The sequence below is a fragment of the Peromyscus californicus genome, unplaced genomic scaffold, assembly GCF_007827085.1.
Source record: "Peromyscus californicus insignis strain IS unplaced genomic scaffold, ASM782708v3 Scaffold_24__1_contigs__length_46423439, whole genome shotgun sequence".
In the NCBI taxonomy this organism is placed as follows: domain Eukaryota; kingdom Metazoa; phylum Chordata; class Mammalia; order Rodentia; family Cricetidae; genus Peromyscus; species Peromyscus californicus.
The window spans coordinates 9,499,624-9,518,693 of NW_026294535.1; the positions used below are offsets into that span (position 1 = coordinate 9,499,624).

Consider the following 19,070-nt stretch of genomic DNA (forward strand, 5'->3'; position numbering starts at 1 on the left):
TAAGAAGGCTTCAAGGAGTAGGGAACACACAGAACCAAGGGAATTTGGAGGCTTGTCTTCTCTAGTTCACTCAGTAATAAGTTGATGTGGGTAGATTAGAAATACATTGATGCATTCTTTATTGGATGCTCTTTAAAAAATATGGGAAGGACTTCATTCGGTAGTTTTAAACATTAAAACACTTCTCTTTTTGCCAGACTAGGCATTGAACTTGGATCCTTGTGCATGCTAAGTAGGCTCTCTGCCACTGAGCTGTATATTCAACCCTCCCCGCTCCTTTTTCTAAACAGCATTAAAAGCTTTACCTTTTCCGGTAGACCAGTGACTCTGTGAGTTTCAGATCCTTTGGGAGTCGAACGATCCTTTCACTGGGGTTGCATATCAGATACTCATAACAATAGCAAAATTATAGTTATGAAGTTGCAACGAAAATAATTCTTCGGTTAGGAGGTCACCACGGCATGAAGCGCTGTATTAAAGAGCGGCAGCGTTAGGACGGTTGGGAACCACTGCGCTAGACCCTTGCTAATTCTTAGTTCTCTATGAAGAGCACGTTTGCAGGCTCTGCTATATTTAGACATGTTCATTCCTCTCTTACTTGCAGTTCTGCAGTTCTGTCCTCTGTGTGCAGAATGTGGTGGAGCTGAGGTTGGCTTGGGAACACGTAGGGAATGTTGAAGCCATGGCACTGGAAGTCAACCCATGTGGCAGGTGGAGCTCCCTCTTCCCCGAGATTCTGTGGCTGAATGTGGGCCCTGAAAGGACCCAAGCTAGAGGGATAGAAATGACAGTGTGCAGAACACACGGTCAGCTGACTCTGTGGTAGCATGCGATACTGCCCCACCATCAGTGGATACCAAGCACAATGAAGTACAGGGAGCTAACGCACGGGAGTCAAGCATACTGTGACCAGGAAGGGGTGCTTCGGGGTGTGTAGAAGAGGTTGTGTTGTGAGACCGGACACTGGGGAGGTTTAAGCCGAATTCCGCTCTGATCTCCTCCACTGTCAACACAGATGAGTAGGACCTATGTCAGCGTGTGACTCCTGGTGTGCTGTTTACTTCCTGATTTTCTCATCCATTTGATGAAATTTAATTTCCTAAGCTCGTCACTAAACTATGGGATGGTCTCAGTGGAGTCTGAGATTCCCAAAGCAAAGCTCCCATTGCCTCTACAAAGTAGGCAATTTTCAAAGAAATTCTGATATTGTTATTAGTTGACCATTGACAACTGAATTAACATGATTTGTGATGCAGGTGGTTATTATCATTCTGCTTCTCATTTTCTCCAGCTGAAGGTGGCCTCAATCTATTTGACTCTGACACTATGAAAATAAAAGGCAATAGATGAAACCATGAACATGCAGAGAGCTGTTACGATTGAACCGTAGTGCTGTCTCTGGTCTTTACACAGACAGGGTGGAGTCGCTGTCTACATGTAAAGGCGACCCTGACCTATCCAGCCAGTTGGTTCCAAGCCAAAAGTTGAGATGTACAGCAAAATGTCCCTGACTGAATTTTTTAGACTAGCATTTCAAGCTCTGTGGTCCTTTCCCACCTGTGCTTTCCACAAAAAAAGAATAGATGGACTAACGCTGCTGGGGATCATTCCGTCACAGCTGCTCTCTACCGGCATCCCTTCCTGAGAGTCAACCAGGCCATAGAGCCAAAGGTGGGTGGATACACAGAGATTGATATTCTTTCCCCTCATTCTTTTTGCAATGGATGGTATATTAAATCAACCTCATTTTTGTACAGTTAGAAAGTAGGCATTTTGAATTTTTTCACAGACTTCTTCGCTACATTTATATATGTGCAGTCATCCATCCGTATCCAAGGGAGGATAGTTCTAAAGCCTGTGTGGATTGAAAGAGCCCCTGACACTCAAGTCTCTTCTATAAAATGATACAATATTTGCATATGTCATTTATGTACACAATATCATGCATACTTTATATCATCATACAATGTCAATGCTATGTAAATGCTTCCCATAGTGTATTGTTTGGAAAAATAGACACAAGAAAAGAATTCATACCTATTCCATTAAGATGCAGTTTTTCCTACACATACAGAATCACCAATACAGACAGCTAATTGTATTTAGATAGCCCTCCAAAATAACTACCGTAATGGTCACCATTTAGGGGTGTGGTCTTTGCAGTCAGCCCAGCTTTGAGTCTAAGGTTGGTTCTTAACTTCATTGTTTGAGCAAGAATACCATTGGTCCTTGGCTCCCTTGTCTATAACACAGAGATAATAACAGTACCCACCTCCTAAGGTCACTGTAAGGCATCACATTCAGTGAAGCACCACATACCTAGTTTACAGCAGGATAGGGTCTCCCAGAGGAGGGGTACTTGGCTGGAAGCTGGACATTTACTTTGTGAGAACATGTGGTAGATTTGGAGGCATGACAACTCATTAATTCACTTCAGAAAGATCAGCCTGAGGCATTAGGCAGGCATCTGCAATAAGCAAAGAAAAAAGTCATTTATGTGTGCAGTCAGCCTTCCCCTCCACAAGCTCTGTATCCATGGGTTTTACCAGCCGCAGATCAAAAATGCTCTGAAAAGAATTGACTATGGACTCAACATATAGCGACTGAAGTTTCTTGTCAGTATCCCCGAACCGATATCACATAGCGAGGTATTTGGACAGAATGTACATTTGCTCGGTATTTCAACTCATCTATGGCATAGAGCATATAGGAGGGTGTTCACAGGTGAGGTGCAAATGCTGCCTCGTTATATATAAGACACTCGCGCATCCTCAGTTCAGTCCACATCCAGAGGGATGGCTGTACCGCGTTTACTAAGACAAGAAAAGGGGCACATCCGTTTGAGAAGTATTTTCAACAGCAAGGCCTTTAAAGAGGTCTTGAATTTGGTGAGAGCCCCATTTCCAAGGCTTCATGAGGCCAGTAAAGAATCTGCTATAGCTTCCAGTAAGTGCTTCAGCTGTTGAAGAAGAGGAAGAGGATGAGATCTGACCCTCTCTCCCATTTCCTTGCCAAGTAACCCAAGAGTCTCCCTTTATCCTAGCAGTCCTGTCCCCTAGGGTGGATGTAAGAGGCCATCCTGCCTAGAAACCTGGGAAAACCTGGACTGTTAGCAGGAAGCAAGTCATGACTGGGTGAGCATGCTATGCCTTCTATGCTTGGGGTGAGGCATGACACTAAACCTTAATAGAGACAGTGGGATGCTCTGCCACCTGCCAAAGCATTGTCTTTGAAAACTGTATAATGGCATGCAAAATCTGTTCATGATATAGCATTACATGAAAAGCAACTTATAAAAATGCACATAAAATATTATCCTGATTTGGTATTTAAATTCACATATATAAATATTCATATAGTTTATAAAGTACGTGAGGGTATATACAAATATAAAAAGAAAACACAACAGAGTATAGCAGTAGCTATATCCCAACAGTGGAATTTTACAGGTCAGCTTAATTTTCGTCCATATGCTCTGTATCTCCAACATTGTCATCATATACTCCTATTATAATTAAGGTAGAAAAGTAATTTCCTTTCTCTTTCATTTAGCATAAATTAACTCCAAAGAAGGGCTCTGAATGGTGGCCAGTTAATATGTCAGTCCTGGTCCAGAGAAGCCTCTTGGTAGAGGTCTCCTGTTTCTGTCTAAATGCTGAAGATCATGATTAGGCAGTAATATGTATTTCCATTAACTAGGCAGTTCGTTGGTGGTACTTGGGAAAATTACCTATAGGCAAAACTAAAGAGATGTCAATGGAATCTGTAAATATGCCCAGAACATTCTCAGTTATTTTTGCCTCTGGACGTGGGTGAAGCAAGTTGTAGATGAAGCTTATCCCAGCTCTTAAAACGCAAGACTTCAAGCAAAATAGAGACAGGGAGAACTGTGGCTTCTGTCTAAAGGCCATAGTGACAACCCAGGCTGAAGACACTTTCCTCCATCCCAAGGCCATTGTGTTGCTGGCATTTGTTCAACTTTGTTCAGCAGGTCTTTCTATGGGAGGAAAGATAAAATGAAGGGACTGGCCCCAGCCACCCACAGTGGACTCATCTTGATCCTAAGATGCAAGTTCCCTCATCTTAGGGGCCTCCTGCAGCTTCCTTCACTCGATCCAACACTAGCTGGGTACCAACCATATACTAAGCCCCCTTAGACTTGTGAAGCTGAAGGAGACTGGAACCCCTCAAGGCACCCCATCAACTAGGGAACCAGAGTTACAAAGGGAAAATCATGACAAATGCCATACAGTGGCAGAATTATGCCCAAGGGCTGAGGGTCTACCAGAAAGAGACTCTAACGTAGCATGGGAGGAAAGGCAAGGAGACTCAGAGAGAGCCTGGAGGAGCTCATGCCTGGAAGGTGTCTACAAAGATGAGCAGTAACTCATCAAGCACAGGTGCAGACAAGAAAAGAGTGCATTACTGGGTTAAATGTTCAGCCATTTTGGAATAGTTTTGAGGAGGTGATTGTTGAACTGAAGGGTTTCTTATGGTGTCAGGAATTGATCTTAGGGACTCATACATGCTAGGCAAGGTCTCCATCATGAGCTGCAGCCCAGCACTCTTTTTACTTGTTACTTCGAAACAGGGCCACACGGGTGGCCTACACTGGCCTTGAATTCACTCTGTAGCCCAGGCAGCCCTTAAACTTGCAGTCCTCCTGCCTCAGCCTCTTGATTGACTAGGACTGCAGGCCTGCACCTCCAGGCCCAGCTGAAATAATATTTTCTAAGATGACATTAGCCCTTGGTCATTGCCCCTTGAAACACTAACTGGAGGATGGTTGCATTCCACCATTAGGCCTTTGAATGATGTGTTCCTGGTTAGCACGACTTCAACTGTACATGTCCCTCTGGATGCAGATACCTGTTATTTTTTACTTGTTGACTATATCAGTAACTGACTGGGTAGAAGATGGATGGCAGCTTCTCACCTGAGAATCTTAGAGCTCCCAGGATGGAAGGAGACCAAAAGACCACTTGGATCACACCCTCTTCTTCTTCTTCTTCTTCTTCTTCTTCTTCTTCTTCTTCTTCTTCTTCTTCTTCTTCTTCTTCTTCTTCTTCTTCTTCTTCTTCTTTTCTTCTTCTTTTCTTCTTCTTTTCTTCTTCTTTTCTTCTTCTTTTCTTCTTCTTTTCTTCTTCTTTTCTTCTTCTTTTCTTCTTCTTTTCTTCTTCTTTTCTTCTTCTTTTCTTCTTCTTTTCTTCTTCTTTCTTCTTCTTTTCTTCTTCTTCTTCTTCTTCTTTTCTTCTTCTTCTTCTTCTTCTTCTTCTTCTTCTTCTTTTCTTCTTCTTTTCTTCTTCTTTTCTTCTTCTTTTCTTCTTCTTTTCTTCTTCTTTTCTTCTTCTTTTCTTCTTCTTTTCTTCTTCTTTTCTTCTTCTTTTCTTCTTCTTCTTTTCTTCTTCTTTTCTTCTTTTCTTCTTCTTTTCTTCTTCTTCTTCTTCTTAAGATTTATTTTTATTATTTTATGCATATGAGTGTTTTACCTACACATAGGTGTGTGCACCACACATGTGCCTGGTGCCTGAGGAGGTGGTGGGCCTCCATATGAGTGCTGGGAACCAAACCTGGGTCCTTTGCCACAACAGGTGCTCTTAACCACTGAGCCAACTATCCAGCCCCTCAAGCCACTTCTTAGTCTGCCCCTTCAGTGAATGTGATAAGGAGGTCATCCCTGCTGTATTTAGCCCATGTAGAAAATCCAACGGCTCTGCTCATGGTCTCTGTCACTGGAGCACACGGATACAGCGGGCCTGAGGGTAGTACTGACACTTGGGTTTCTCTGCCCTTGCCTCCCAGGCGCAGGCACAGTCCTTATCCTTGAGTGTCAGCTGGGAACCTCTTCCTGGTTGCAGGGAGCCTGTGATGATCTCAGGAAGTGCTCTTGTTAAGAAATAGCCCGGTCTAGGGCTGTAGCTTCCAGTGCTATGGAACCAACACATTGTTCCATGATCCCAGTCATGAAAATGTGGCCACTGTTTTTCTAGTACTAGTAGGAAGTGTAGCCAGACAGGTCAGAAGGGTCTGCAGCTAAAGGGTGGCTTCCCCACCTAACTAGGGGCCCTTCCCATCTCAGCTCACTTCCCTCCATGTCATACTTACCTGACGGTGTGGATGCTGTCTCTGCCATTCCGTATCAGCATGTTGTCAGGGAACAGGCTAAGCAAAGTGACCCCTGTGGCAAATGCTTAAGTAAGTGTATGGCCATGCTGCCATGCTTCATGCTATCCAAGATTCAACACAGCCCCCATCAATAGATACATTAGGCCTGAATGTATGGGAGGGGGGGGGGGGGGACACACAAAATACAGGCTAGAATGCACACCAAAGTTCTAGAATAGCACAGTTCTAGTACCGATTGACAGCACAGAGCTCTGAGGCCACAAACTGGCCTCTGAGTTTCTGGAGGTCGAGGTGAAGGAGGTGCTTTCTCTGAAAGGAAAGTTTACTCCTTCCTCACAGAAAACAAATGCTCAGTGAGACTTCAGTCGGAAAGGATGTCCCCATGGTCCCCACGACGTACCTTCCCCCTAGTACCCAGCGTCCACTAGCATCTATACGATGAGTCTCCACAATGTGGTATCTTAGGGGGGCAATAAGTGTGGGAGTCAGGACACGCATGCAAAAAATTAAGCAGGACATCCAAGTTACACAAAACCCTAGCTGGTCTGAAGTCATTCTCGATTTGAACTTGACCCTGCCACTCGGTAGCTGTGTCAACCTGGCCAATTTTATCAGTGTCACCAATCCTGAGTGCCTCATATATGAAAGAGAGGTGGTCATTTATCCTATGTAAGACATTGTGAGGGTTACATAGTCCAAAGACAGTCCAGAGTAGTGGTTCTCAAACTTCCTAATGCTGAAACCCTTTAATACAGCTCCTCATGGTGTGGTGACCCCCATCCATAAAATTATTTTTGTTGCTACCTCATAACTGTAATTTTGCTACTGTTATGAATTGTAATGTAAATATCTGATATACAGGAGATCTGATAGGTGACCCTGTGGAAAGGTCGATCCTCAACCCCAAAGGGGTCAGACCCACAGATTGAGAACTGCTGGTCCAGAGCCAGGTCCCTGGGACACACACAGTTCTGTGGCAACTGCTTAGAGGATTTAGATGAGGTGAAGGAGGCCCCACTGACATGGAGGAAATGCAGTTCAGTCCAAGCTCATAGATGATCAGACTTGATGCTAAGCTCCAGCCCTCCACAACTGTGAGCATGGACTGACAGAGTGTCCACAGGCGAGAATCCCCGGAGTGACATTTTCACAGTGGGGCTTGACAAACGTCAGACTATATAGATGGTTGACTCTTTCTTTTGTCTTTGGAGAAGAGTCTTGGAGATTTCTGATTAAAGGAAGTACCAGCTATTTTAAGATTCAACTGAGCAGATGTTAGAATTGAAATCCAATGTGAAAACTGAAGCAGCTAAACAAGATTCATGACCAAATAGATGGCCGGCCTGCTGGTCCATGGAGAGGAGCCAGACTAGCACCTGCACACACATCCTGGATCGTGCTGGGAAATCGTTCCCAGTCCTCCCAACCAAGAAGGAAGAAGAGGCATAGAAGAACCCCGAGGGAAAGCATGAGGAGTGAATAGGATGAGTGTGGGCATCAAAATAGAAAAATGTTACAATTGAAAAAATGATTCATCTTCATTTAAATGAAGTTCAAAACACAAAAGGAAGCTTAAGAAAAGTCATCCACAGTGGGGGTGTAGCTCAGAGATAGAACTCTTGTCTAGCAGGTGCAAGGCCATAAGTTTGATCCTCAGCATTTGCAGATGGAGAAGAGGAAGGGAAAAGGACAAGGGGGAGAGAGAGAGAGAGTGAGAGAGAGAGAGAGATCCACAAGCTTAACAGCCATGATAGCTAATGTTAATGTTTCAAGATATACCTGTTTCCTATGCTTATATTTCTATATATTTTTTAAAGAAAGAATCCCACTGTTTAGCCCAGGCTGTCCTAGACCTTGAGCTCTTCATGCCTCTGCTTCCTGAGCACTCAGGATTACAGGTGGGCACCAGCCTTTGCTTAGCCTTTTAGCCAGTTCTTTTCAGTGAGTTGGTTTTCATCTTTTTTTTTTTTCCCTTTTTCCAGACAGGGTTTCGCTATGTAGCCTTGGCTGTCTTAGAACTCACTCTGTAGACTAGACCTGCCTCGAACTCACAGAGATTCGACTGCCTCTGCTTCCCGAGTGCTGGGATTAAAGGTGTGCACCACCACCATCCAGCATCGGTTTTCCTCTTAAATGGCTATCCAGAATTCCACTTCATGGCACTTGTATGCTATATGAGCTGTTCATGAAATTTTTATACATTGTAATGAGTGCTCTAAGACACATTGGCATTGAATCCGTGAGCCTAACAGATTTTTCAAGCTAAGTGGAGAATTCCTAGAGAGCACTTACTAACCATGTTCCATACCCTGGGGACCAGGACTTTTCCTAGGGGGACAGATTGCTTACAGTCTATGATACAGTTTTTCTACAATCAAACGGAAGGATGTGTCAGGTTAGCCTCAGGATTAGGATGCAGGATAATGGGGTGCACCTCTTGGTCTCTCTGTAGTCCTCCTTTGTTTGAGGAGAAGCTTGGTGGGACTTTGGGTGAGCGTTTCATGGACACTATTGATTAGACACAGGCCCGGGAGCAGGGGCATGACCACAACAAGCTCAGTAAATGTCCTGATGGTGCTAAACTGTAGCCCTGGCTGCCTGGAGGAGCCCACCGCAAATGCCCAAGACCTCCACATCCCCACTCTGCAAAGGAGAAACAAGTTTGCATCTATGCGGTACCATTAGATGCCATCCTTGAGATATGATCGCCCCTTAAGTTCCTCATCCACTGGAGATCCTTAGGGAAGAGGAAATGGGAAGGAAGGTGTGATTTTTTTTTATATGTACTCCCATTTTTACCCCCACTGAATTGGGCTTCTCTGCCTTTATCCTAAGTGATATAATCCATATAGAGCATTTTGCATGTACATGACACATGGTAAATAATAAATGTGTGTCTATATTGTCATTGGGTTCAGTACTCTTGTTAGTGAGCCTCAGTAGGATCCAGTAAGGCAGGTGGCTACGTAAGACAAGAAAACTGAAGGTCACAGTGAGCTGTTTCTAATCACCCCCACAATCACACCAAATCGGCAATGTACATGCATGTTACCAACTTTCACTGGTCTGCGTAAGGGAGAAAACAAGCAAAGCCTCTTGCCATGTGTCTCTAGAGATTTATGGTAGACAGGTAAACTAGAGATGGGACCCACAGCCTTCAATGTGCTAGATAAGCATTCTACCACTGGGCCCCAGGTGACTGTCCTCTCATAAGCCACAAGATGCAGGGCAAGCCTAGGTCGCAACTAGGCAGCATTTGAGTTGGGAAGTCACAGATATAAACCTAAGTGAATTCCAGTATATGCCCACAGGTAGCAATAACACAAAATGAGAACCAGGCCATGCTGACTTCAAAGGTTCGAAGCCTGTGTGAGGGAGTAACTGTGACGTTTTGACAGGGCTGGACCCCAGACCTCAACTTCCTGGTAGCCAGGGCTAGGGTGGGATGAATCCAGGATGGGGCTCCCATGCCGAGCGCTGTCCACCACAGCTCAGAGACTGGGGGCTCCACTTCACACACTGCCTGAGCCGGGGAAGGTTCAGCCAGCCTTCCTTTGCTGTTTATGGTGTTCTGTTATAGACACCACAAAAGACAGAGGCACAAAACAACCTCTGCTTCATTATCCCTCGTGATGCTCTAAATCCACAGGTCAGGCTGGGCTCTGAGGCTCTGCTCTTTGCTCCCCAATATCTGGGGTCTCGGTTGGGCCAGCTTGAGTGGTTGCAGACATCGGGATGGCTCAGCTTATGATCTGCCTAGGCCCTGGGGTTCCTCCATGTACTGTGTGCTGAATGGCACCTTAAGTCCTACACCTAGGGGCTAGGCTGGGAAATGTGAGGCGGCGGGACTGATCCGGTCTGGTCCTTATCAGGTGGCACCTTCCCCTGGTTCACTCAGCATCCAGGCAGAGTGGCCCCAGGGTGGTCAGACTTAGTACTGACTCCCAACGCAAATGCTACACCAAAGGCCAGGGCAGAGGCTACAAGACTCCTCCCGGTCTTTACCACACTAAAATGGCCTTTACATTACTCATGGCAATTAACGTATTAATATAATGAACATTCTTAATGTATAATTAAGTCCTATTACAATATGGTTTTCTGTTTTGTCCTAACAGTGTCCAGCCCTCATAAAAACAATTCTCCTTCTGTTGTACACAGTAGGGATGACACAGAGGAGGGAGGCAGGGTGACCCTGCAAAGAATACATTACAGTATGTCTAGTTGGGTTGAGGGTATGGCTCCATGGTAGAGCATCTGCCTGCCCAGGGCCCTGGGTTCCATTGGTGGAGGAGGGGAGAAGAGAGGAAGGAAGGAAGGAAGGAAGGAAGGAAGGAAGGAAGGAAGGAAGGAAGGAAGGAAGGAAGGAAGGAGGAAGGAAGGAAGGAAGGAAGGAAGGAAGGAAGGAAGGAAGGAAGGAAGGAAGGAAGGAAGGAAGGAGTTCCCTGCTGGGTCATGGTACTCTGAGACAAACAGTGTAGATCTCAGTGCCTATGGGCCCCTCCCTCACATCCAACATCCATGCTTCAGACATGAAGGCTACAGAAAAGATGGAGAGGTAACAATATCCAATTCTTCTAAATCGTCCTTTGAAAGAGCAAGACACAGTGGGCAGTTGTAGCTAGAGTTTTCCTGCCTGGCCCACAGTCAGGACAAATCTCTCTCACCTGCCAGTCCCACAGCCTCAGACCCAACCAAGTAAACACAGAGACTTATATTGGTTACAAACTGTATGGCCGTGGCAGGCTTCTTGCTAACTGTTCTTACAGCTTAAATTAATCCATTTCCATTAATCTATACCTTGCCACGTGGCTCGTGGCTTACCGGCATCTTCACATGCTGTTTCTCATCGTGGCGGCTGGCAGTGTCTCCCTGACTCAGCCTTCCACTTCCCAGCTTTATTCTCCTCCTTGTCCCGCCTATACTTCCTGCCTAGCCAATGGCCAATCAGTGTTTTATTTATTGACTAATTAGCAACACATTTGCCATACAGAACATCCCACAGCAAGCAGTGGGGGCGCACAACTTCAATCCCAGCACCCAGGAGGCAGAGGCAGGTGGATCTCTGTGAGTTCAAGGCCAGCCTGGTCTACAGAGCGAGATCCAGGATAACCAAGGACTACACAGAGAAACCCTGTCTTAAAAAGCAGGACACATGTCAGCACTGGGGAGGCTGAGGCAGGATGACTGCCACATGTTCAAGGCCAGCTGGGGCCTGGACTGGTTTCCCAGTCACTCATTTAAAAGGAAAGGGCAAAACATCTGTTTATCATGCAGAAGCTTTCTGCTTTTCCCATAGTAGCCCGCAGTAACCACGTGAAGGTCTCAGCGCTCAAATGAGCAGCCTTGGCTTCCGCGTGAAGGTGCTTACACAGCTCTCACTTTCAGGAACTTGCCTGAGGCTGGTGGTGAAGAAATTTGCACTCTAAGCTCACTGCACCCACGTGCTTGCTTAGATTCTCACCAGACCCCCCCCAGACACGAGTGTCTGCTTCCGTGCACAGACACCAGACACTTTCCGCAGAAAGAGTTAGCGAGACCAAGAACGGCAATGTCCTCCTGACACCAAGGGAGTCAGAAGCCCCTTTTGTCCTCCTCCGCAAACCCCGCCGCTGGCCCTGAGGCGAAGCTGACAGTGACTTGTGACGTGAGTGCCGAGTGTAGGCAGAGGAAAGGGCTCAGCCCTCTTTGTGCAGTGATGGTCAGAGCTGCCTCCCAGTCCTCCTCCACTATCTATCATTTGCTAGTGCGTTGCTAATTTACTTGTCTGACTCATCCGTGGAGGCAAACACGGCTTAGTGCTCTGTACTTCGGGGAAATGTGTGGCCTGGCTGTGCAAGGGACAGGATCTCAGCATCACATGTCCGTCTGATAGGAGCTCAGAGATTGACTCACCCTCTGTCAAACCAGCGCTCGAGATCACAGGCCTTGCCCCTACTTGGTTCGAAGACCATGGCTTTGACCTAAAATCTGGTTGATCTAGAACTGGTGGATCTCTTCCCCCATGGCCTTGGAAGGCCATCCCATGTCCTCCATCCTCACTGAGTGCTGAGGACAACAGTGGTCCCTAACACTTCTCCCAGCAGCATGCTGGGAAGGCATGAAGAGAAGAAGAATGGCAAGATATAGTGTGCTTTTAGCAGGAGCAGAGTGCTACCTGAAAATTTGACAAGCCATAAAGAAACGCTGCAGTGACAGTCACAGAACGAAGACCTTGAGAAAGACCGTGGCTGCTCTCAGCCGATGCAGCCGCACCGAGAACATTCTCAGGCTCGGGGTGTGGCTCAACACAGAGCCTTCACTAAGCATGTATGAGGCCACAGGTTCAATCCCCAGGCGCGTTCTGTGTGGACCCCACTTCTATGGCACCTTCTTCTAGGATGCATTCTGACCTCGGAATGTTGGGGCTCCAATCCCTCCTTTGAGTGGCTAATGTCAACGTTGTCCCTGTGAGAGAAGGTCAGGGGGAAGCTTCATGTGGGGGGAAAAAAGCAGAAATCAAAAGTCAGTATGTGAAGAAGGGCAGAAACCATCCTGAGAGGACTGGTCTGAGAAAAGACCGTACCTCCCAGGAGAAGTTTGGTGTAGCAAAAATCTCCTGTCTCTTGGTGATTTGATGATAAAATATAGAGAGTGAACCCTCGGGGAGTGCAAAGAAAACTTAAGAAATAGACAGATAATTGGCTCCATTTGAACAATGTTTGCATGCTCACTGCTTGCTGCAACTGTGAGACTCCACACCAGCATGACTAATGCCTCTCCCCCGGCCTAAATTAGATTTTGATTGTGTTTCGTATATATTCACTGAATCACAGATGTTCGAGGTAAAAACGACCCAAACTTCTCGGGAACACCTCCCAGGGAGCGTGTGGGATCATCTGCGCAGGTGTGACACCACTACTAACCCCTTTCCACTCCAAGTTCTCGGGGAGCACAGAAGCCGCCCCCAAGGATGCTGCCCACCTGGAGAGCCCCTGGGGCTGGGGAGCGCTGCATGAGGACTCTGTGTATAGGGGGTTAATGGAGGAGGCCCCGCAGTGTGGCTCCACACTGGATGCTGCCTCAGTGACTAGTGCCCAGAGTGTCCTGTTCTCAGAGGTGTTCCCTGAGCTGCTGGAGCTTCCGGTGGAGAGAGCAGTTGAGGGTCCACACCAGCTCCCCGTCCTACACGGCTCCTCAGCCGTCCATTCCTTCCGGTCCACCGTGCGTGCCGCCAGTGGCAAATGTTTTGTTTGTCTGCTTGTTTTTCTTGCAGAATTTAGCCTATGAAATCATCCTAACACTGGGACAGGCGTTCGAGGTCGCTTACCAGCTAGCTCTACAAGCCAGAAAAGGGGGGCATTCCTCCACGCTTCCAGAAAGCTTTGAAAACAAGCCCTCCAAGCCCATCCCCAAGCCCCGCGTTAGCATTCGCAAGTCAGTGGTAAGTAGAAGAGAAAGGCATCTCTAAGTCTGTATCAGGAGGGAAGGGGGTTGTAAACAGGGCCCGGTGGTACTTGGGGGAGGCCTTTGGAATCCAGACTGCCCTCCCCTCTCCTGTCCTTTCCATTGGTCTCCTGCTGGCCTGTGACCATCATCCTTATCCTGGTTCCTGCAGTCTCAGAGAATCCCTCTGCCCAACCCGAAAGTACCAGAGAAAAATCCCTTTTTCACTGCCACCTGCAGCAGCCTCGTGAGGGCAGGCTACTGGCTGTTTGTGACATGTCTTACCAGAAGGTCTAGAAAATTCTGGGGGCAGCTTTCTCTGAGGCCTCACCTGCCATCCTATCGGGTCAGGCCTCTGCCCTCCAGAGAGATTTGCAGAGGCTCAAGGTGAGGATGCTCTGGTACCCTCCTGGCAAAAGCCAGATAGATGCCACAGGTTCTGTGTCTTTCAGGAGGCCAGGGCATCATCTTTGAGATGCCTGGGCCACATCCTGTGTGCCTTCCCTCTGGACAGCTGAAGCTCTTTGCAGCCTAGTCACTGCTAGAAGGTGACACCCCCTCCTCCTTATCATCTGCCTCCCTCCAGGAACTTCCTCCCTTCCCTCCCTCCCACAGGCTCTGCAGACATCCTGTCCCAACAGGCTGGTATGACTTCAAAGCGGCCGCCTCTGGTAGTAGCAACACCCCAAAGCTGGAAGGCTCCCAGCCAGCTTCCCATCTGCTTTCTGCTCCAGCTACCATCCTGCATCCTAGACTCTCTGGGATTGGCACCGGGCAGGCCCCCAGAATGCATTGCCCCTCACCTCACCCTGCAATCTTTCCATCTGCCACATTCTCCTACCAGCAGCTCTCAGCCTCCGTGTCATGAGGACATAGACATTTTTAACCTCCAAAGAGAGGTTCCTTCCTGGGTGACGATGTGGCTCCTGGTTTACACCTTCGGGGCCCTCTCTCTCGTCTCTGCTCTTGGTAACTTCCACACCCACGGGGATGACCCCTCAGCATCTGACCTCTTCATCATCCCCGACAGTTTCCTCCTACATCCCAGAAGGGAGCTTTTCCTCAGCTGACTGGTCATCACCAGTGACTGTACCTCTCAAATCCCACACTACACTCCTACTCCTGACCTTCCCGCCTGCCTCAGCACCACCCCAGCCCATGCGCCCAGCTCTCTATCTCCAGGCCCGACACACCCCAAACTTGCAAGTGCCTGCTCAGTCTGTTTTTAAGCATCCCCACCTTCCTGTTTAGCCAACACAAATCCTTGCTTCTCTCCTCCCTCTTCTGGGCTCAGTAAACAGCACAGCTCTTCGACATACTGCTTGTACCCAAACCCACAAGTCACCTTGACTCCTCTTGTGTCCACACTTCTGCATTCAGCCCATGAGCGGAGTCTGCTCTTTGCCCCCCCAGAACATACCTCCAATCTGCCCACTCCTCTCCACTTCCTCCATCACCCCCCAATCCAAATCCAAGCCCAATGACACCCCCCAGGCACTCCCTTTCTCCACACAGCAGAGATCATGGCACCCAGGAAGTCCCAACACCTAATTTCTCACCCCACTTTGTGATGCCCAGGTCTGCTCAGTCCTGCTTGTCTGGATGCCAGTTGTCCCCTACACCAGGAGTGCTCTCTTCCTCCTCTCCTAACTCCGGATGTGCATGGCCCACTCCATGGTATCATCCAGGTCTCAGCTGCATGAAGAAGCTTTCCCTGACTAAAATAGATGCCTGATCACACTGTAGCCCCCTGTTCGTTCTCTGTAGTAGTTACTGAGTTTTTTACTTACCACTTATGTCTGCCTCTCTTCCTCTACGAAAATATCTGCTTCATGAAGTACACTGGCATGCTGTCCCCCCCAGGGCCAGGTCTACAGCAGGCACTTAACACACATCTGTTCTTAAAAGAAATGAGGTCCCGAGGGTGGATTTAACGACTGTGTCTTTGAGTCTGATCAGGTTTCTGGGTGTCCAGGAATGCACAGCATGTTGGGGGGATTGTCACTTAAGTTACTATATTCCTTCTCACGTGGGCTGGGTAAGTCTGTTCACTGCGGGCGCCTCCATGCAGCTTTCCTGTGGTCCACGTAGACTTCTTCCAGAAGAGCACAAAGCGTTTGTTGCCATAAGGGCTCATAGAATATTCATCTAAGACGCCCTCTCTGGGAATCAGGAAAATACACAGTGAATAATGCTAGTGTCTTCACCTGGCTCAGGATCCAGTCCCTCACCAGGGCTTCCATATTCCCGTTTCCACGCCTCTGGTGGTTTACTGTTAGGACATAGTGCTCCTGAGACTGTGAAGTCCTTCCCTCCGCCTATGGGGACACAGTGGAAACCCAGCAGAAGGCAGCCCGATAGGCACATAGGCACAGACCCTGCAGCCTCTAGCATGCTGGCTGGTAGAGAAAGTCTGAACGTGCCTTCCAGAAATGCCTCGGCTCAATTTACAGAGCAAAGTAGATAGCCAAAGGATGAGAGAGCTGTTCGGGAAAGAGCTTAACCACGGCCTGTCAGAACTCACACTAGCTACTGCCCAGGGAATGGCCTGCCTGGCTTTTCGCAAAGCACAGAGACAGGTGAGGCCAAGGCCCAACCTCACTGGCCCTTGATGACCTCTTCCCTTCCTCTGCCTCCCGGTCTCCTGCCCATCTCTCCCTGGGATCTGTACCTGCCTTCTGTCCACCCCAGTACCTCCTCTCATCCTGGAAGCCCGCTCGCTCATTGTCTTAACAGTATTGATTGTCCAAGTATTTACTGTATGCCTGCTTGGCACTGGGCTGCCAGGCGTTGCCCCCGACCTGGGTTTGGAGAAAACAGCAATCAAGAAAGCATAAAACCCCACCTTTATGGGCATGCATTGCAGAGGGAGTAGACATTAAGTCTGCTGGCGTATGTGTCAGTAAGGGAGCGGAAGGGGGGAGCAGAAAAGTTGAGGTGCCGCTTTTTTTGTAGAAGGTGTGGCAGGTACAGCTTCTAGGAGAGGAAGTGGCATTGGAGCCAAGACCTAGACCACCCTGGCTAGGAAGGAGCCAACAGGGAGAGAGGAGAGGCCTTGCGCAATGATGGGTGCCCCAGGACCAGCTTCGGGGCGGACCCCGATGGAGGGTGGGGACCGCCGCTGCTCCCCTGCCTGAGCCCCGGGGGCGGGGCCGGGGTCTCACTGGCGTCACCCTTGCAGGCCCCTGCAGAGTCGCTGTGCAGTGCAGGTACGAAAGCGCGAACGCCGCCGCCGCCGGGTCCGCCCCGCAGCAGCGCGGCGGGGCGCGCGGGGCCCGAGGTGGGGTTCCCGCGGCGCCCCCGCGGCCGCGCCGCCGCCCAGCTGCCGGATAACGGGCATCAGCCTTTCTGTTTTAAAGCAGATCGACCCTTCTGAGCAAAAGACTCTGGCCAATCTGCCGTGGATTGTGGAGCCGGGGCAAGAAGCCAAGAGGGGCATTAATACCAAGTATGAAACCACGATTTTCTGATACTGCCCGCCGCCCCGAGTCCTTCGCGGTGCCTAGCTCGCCAAGCAGTCCCCGCAGCAGGCTTTCCTTCGCGCCTCCTCCTCCTCCGTGTCCACCCGCCCCGGGAGGAAGACTGCTCAGCTCGCGTGGCCTCGTCACGGGCGGAAGGGAGCTTTCTGCCAGCGAGACTTTGCCGCCCCTAGAGGCGCGGGGTGGGGCGGCTGCGCGGGGCGCCCCAACTCCGCCGCCACCGCCTCCCTCCGAGGTACTGCTCAACTGCCCCGTTCTTGCTTTGCTTTAGTGGGGGAGAAATAACCTTTTTTTAAAAGAAAGCGAAAGGGGGGCGGGGGGTCTGCAGTACTGCCTCCAAGTCTAAAGCATCTTGGGTTTCAGTTTTTTTTTTTCCACCGTCAGCCGGTTTGGAAGGGAAAGTCAGAACAGTACTAGCCGCCCCCACCCCGACCCCGACCCCCAAAAGCACCTGTAAAATCATTGTGGTCACTGAGTACAGTTTCATGCAAAGAGACAAAGCAACCCTCACGATTGCCAGGAAATTCTGTCTCCCGATTTCTATATTTGTGGATTTTATATGTAATCAACTATGTCAGATAAAGGAAACCTTTATTGAATGATTCAAAAATTTAAAAGTGATTTAAAACAGAGGAATTTATTATGCACAGAAAAAAATGTGTCTTGTATTAAATATTTTTATTAAAAGGATGTTTCATTAATGCATTCATAAGAACACTGCGTTTGTTGTGCGGGATGTTTCTGGTTTCAAGTGACTCCATCTCTACTGTTTTGAGGACTGGCCCAGGTGTGGCGAAACTCTGAGGCTGTCCCTGGAGCAGGAAATCGGGCTTGCGCTAGGGGTGACCCCCAGTGCCGACGCAGCCGTAGCCCGCACAAGTGGTTTATAGGGATTTTTTGGGTTTCTTTGTTTTAACCTTCGAAGTGTTTTAAAGAACATGTTTAACAAAAAATATAATCTAGGGCTTCTGCTGTCAAGATTTCTGTCATGGAAACCTTGTTTGAGAATGGTGTTAATAAAATTCTATTGCAAAATTTTTTTCTAGAAAAAAATAAATAACACAAAAAAAGAAATTCCAAAGTAATAAAGACTTTTCTTGAAACAGATTAAAAAAAAATGTTTGCTTACTATTTGATTAAATAAATTTACTTACGTTTCTTTAAGGTATTTTAATTTTTTTAATGTCTCTGTGGAGTATTTGTATGATACCATAATGTATATTTCTGTAGAATCAAATTATATAAACAGTACCAATATCATTATAGAAAAATAACATTTTAATGTATATTGTTCTAACCGATCATATTGTGAATCATTTTGAAGTTCATTATAGCGATATTGATAAATTGTGAACTTGTCTTAATGTTTTTTTATTAACCAATATTATTTTAAACCTGAGATTATCATATTCATCAGTTGGTGAGTTTTGAAGAAAAACTAAATTTCATTTCAACTGACAAATGTATATGGTTTTAGTTCAGTGTTGGAGAATTTTAATACAATATTAAATTACTTGAACTGAATAGTTCCTTGTATATATTTTGCCTATTCACTGTTGATATGTATGTAGTAAACGAAGAGGAAAATAACACTAAAATATGGTACCAAAAGGAACTTGCATAGGAACGCAGCAGCCGGTGGCTTTGCCGAGACACACGCATCTGTGTAAATAAGCTTGGGCTTCCAGTTATAAATTTTGTAATTTTTGTCATTATTTATATCCTATTAAAAAAAAAGCACACAAAATAAAACAGAAGTTGTACAGTGACTGGTGCTTGGCATCTTTCTGTGAGCACCTCCCTACAGCATCCACAGATAAAGAGTTTGTTTTTTTTTTCCAATTGGCAACATCACCGAGAAAAACTTGCTCATTTCCAAGTTCGCACAGTCTGAAAAAGAAACACTATCTTCTGGAGCTTGAATTTCAGCCATAAGCCACCATTTAAAGTGGTATATAAGGGGGGATTGGTAAGACAGACATTTCTAAGACAGAGGGGACCACACACACACACACAAGTGGACTGCTTATATAGCACAAC

General features: G+C 47.4%; 1 protein-coding gene across 13 annotated transcripts in view; it reads left to right on the plus strand.

Moving 5' to 3' along the window:
* Window positions 1-18,799, plus strand: part of Anks1b (ankyrin repeat and sterile alpha motif domain containing 1B) — a 1,024,799-nt gene extending 1,006,000 nt beyond the window's left edge. For 4 of the 13 annotated variants that reach the window (XM_052753095.1, XM_052753087.1, XM_052753091.1 and 1 more), the window contains 2 exons: window positions 13,382-13,549; window positions 16,914-18,799. In XM_052753095.1, coding sequence (XP_052609055.1) covers window positions 13,382-13,549; window positions 16,914-17,021 — 276 coding nt within the window. In that variant the 3' untranslated portion in view covers window positions 17,022-18,799. Of the gene's footprint in view, window positions 1-13,381; window positions 13,550-14,166; window positions 15,348-16,894 lie in introns of those variants that run through there. The other 9 variants (XM_052753094.1, XM_052753084.1, XM_052753089.1 and 6 more) reach the window with 3 other exon arrangements.
* Window positions 18,800-19,070: the final 271 nt, after the last annotated feature.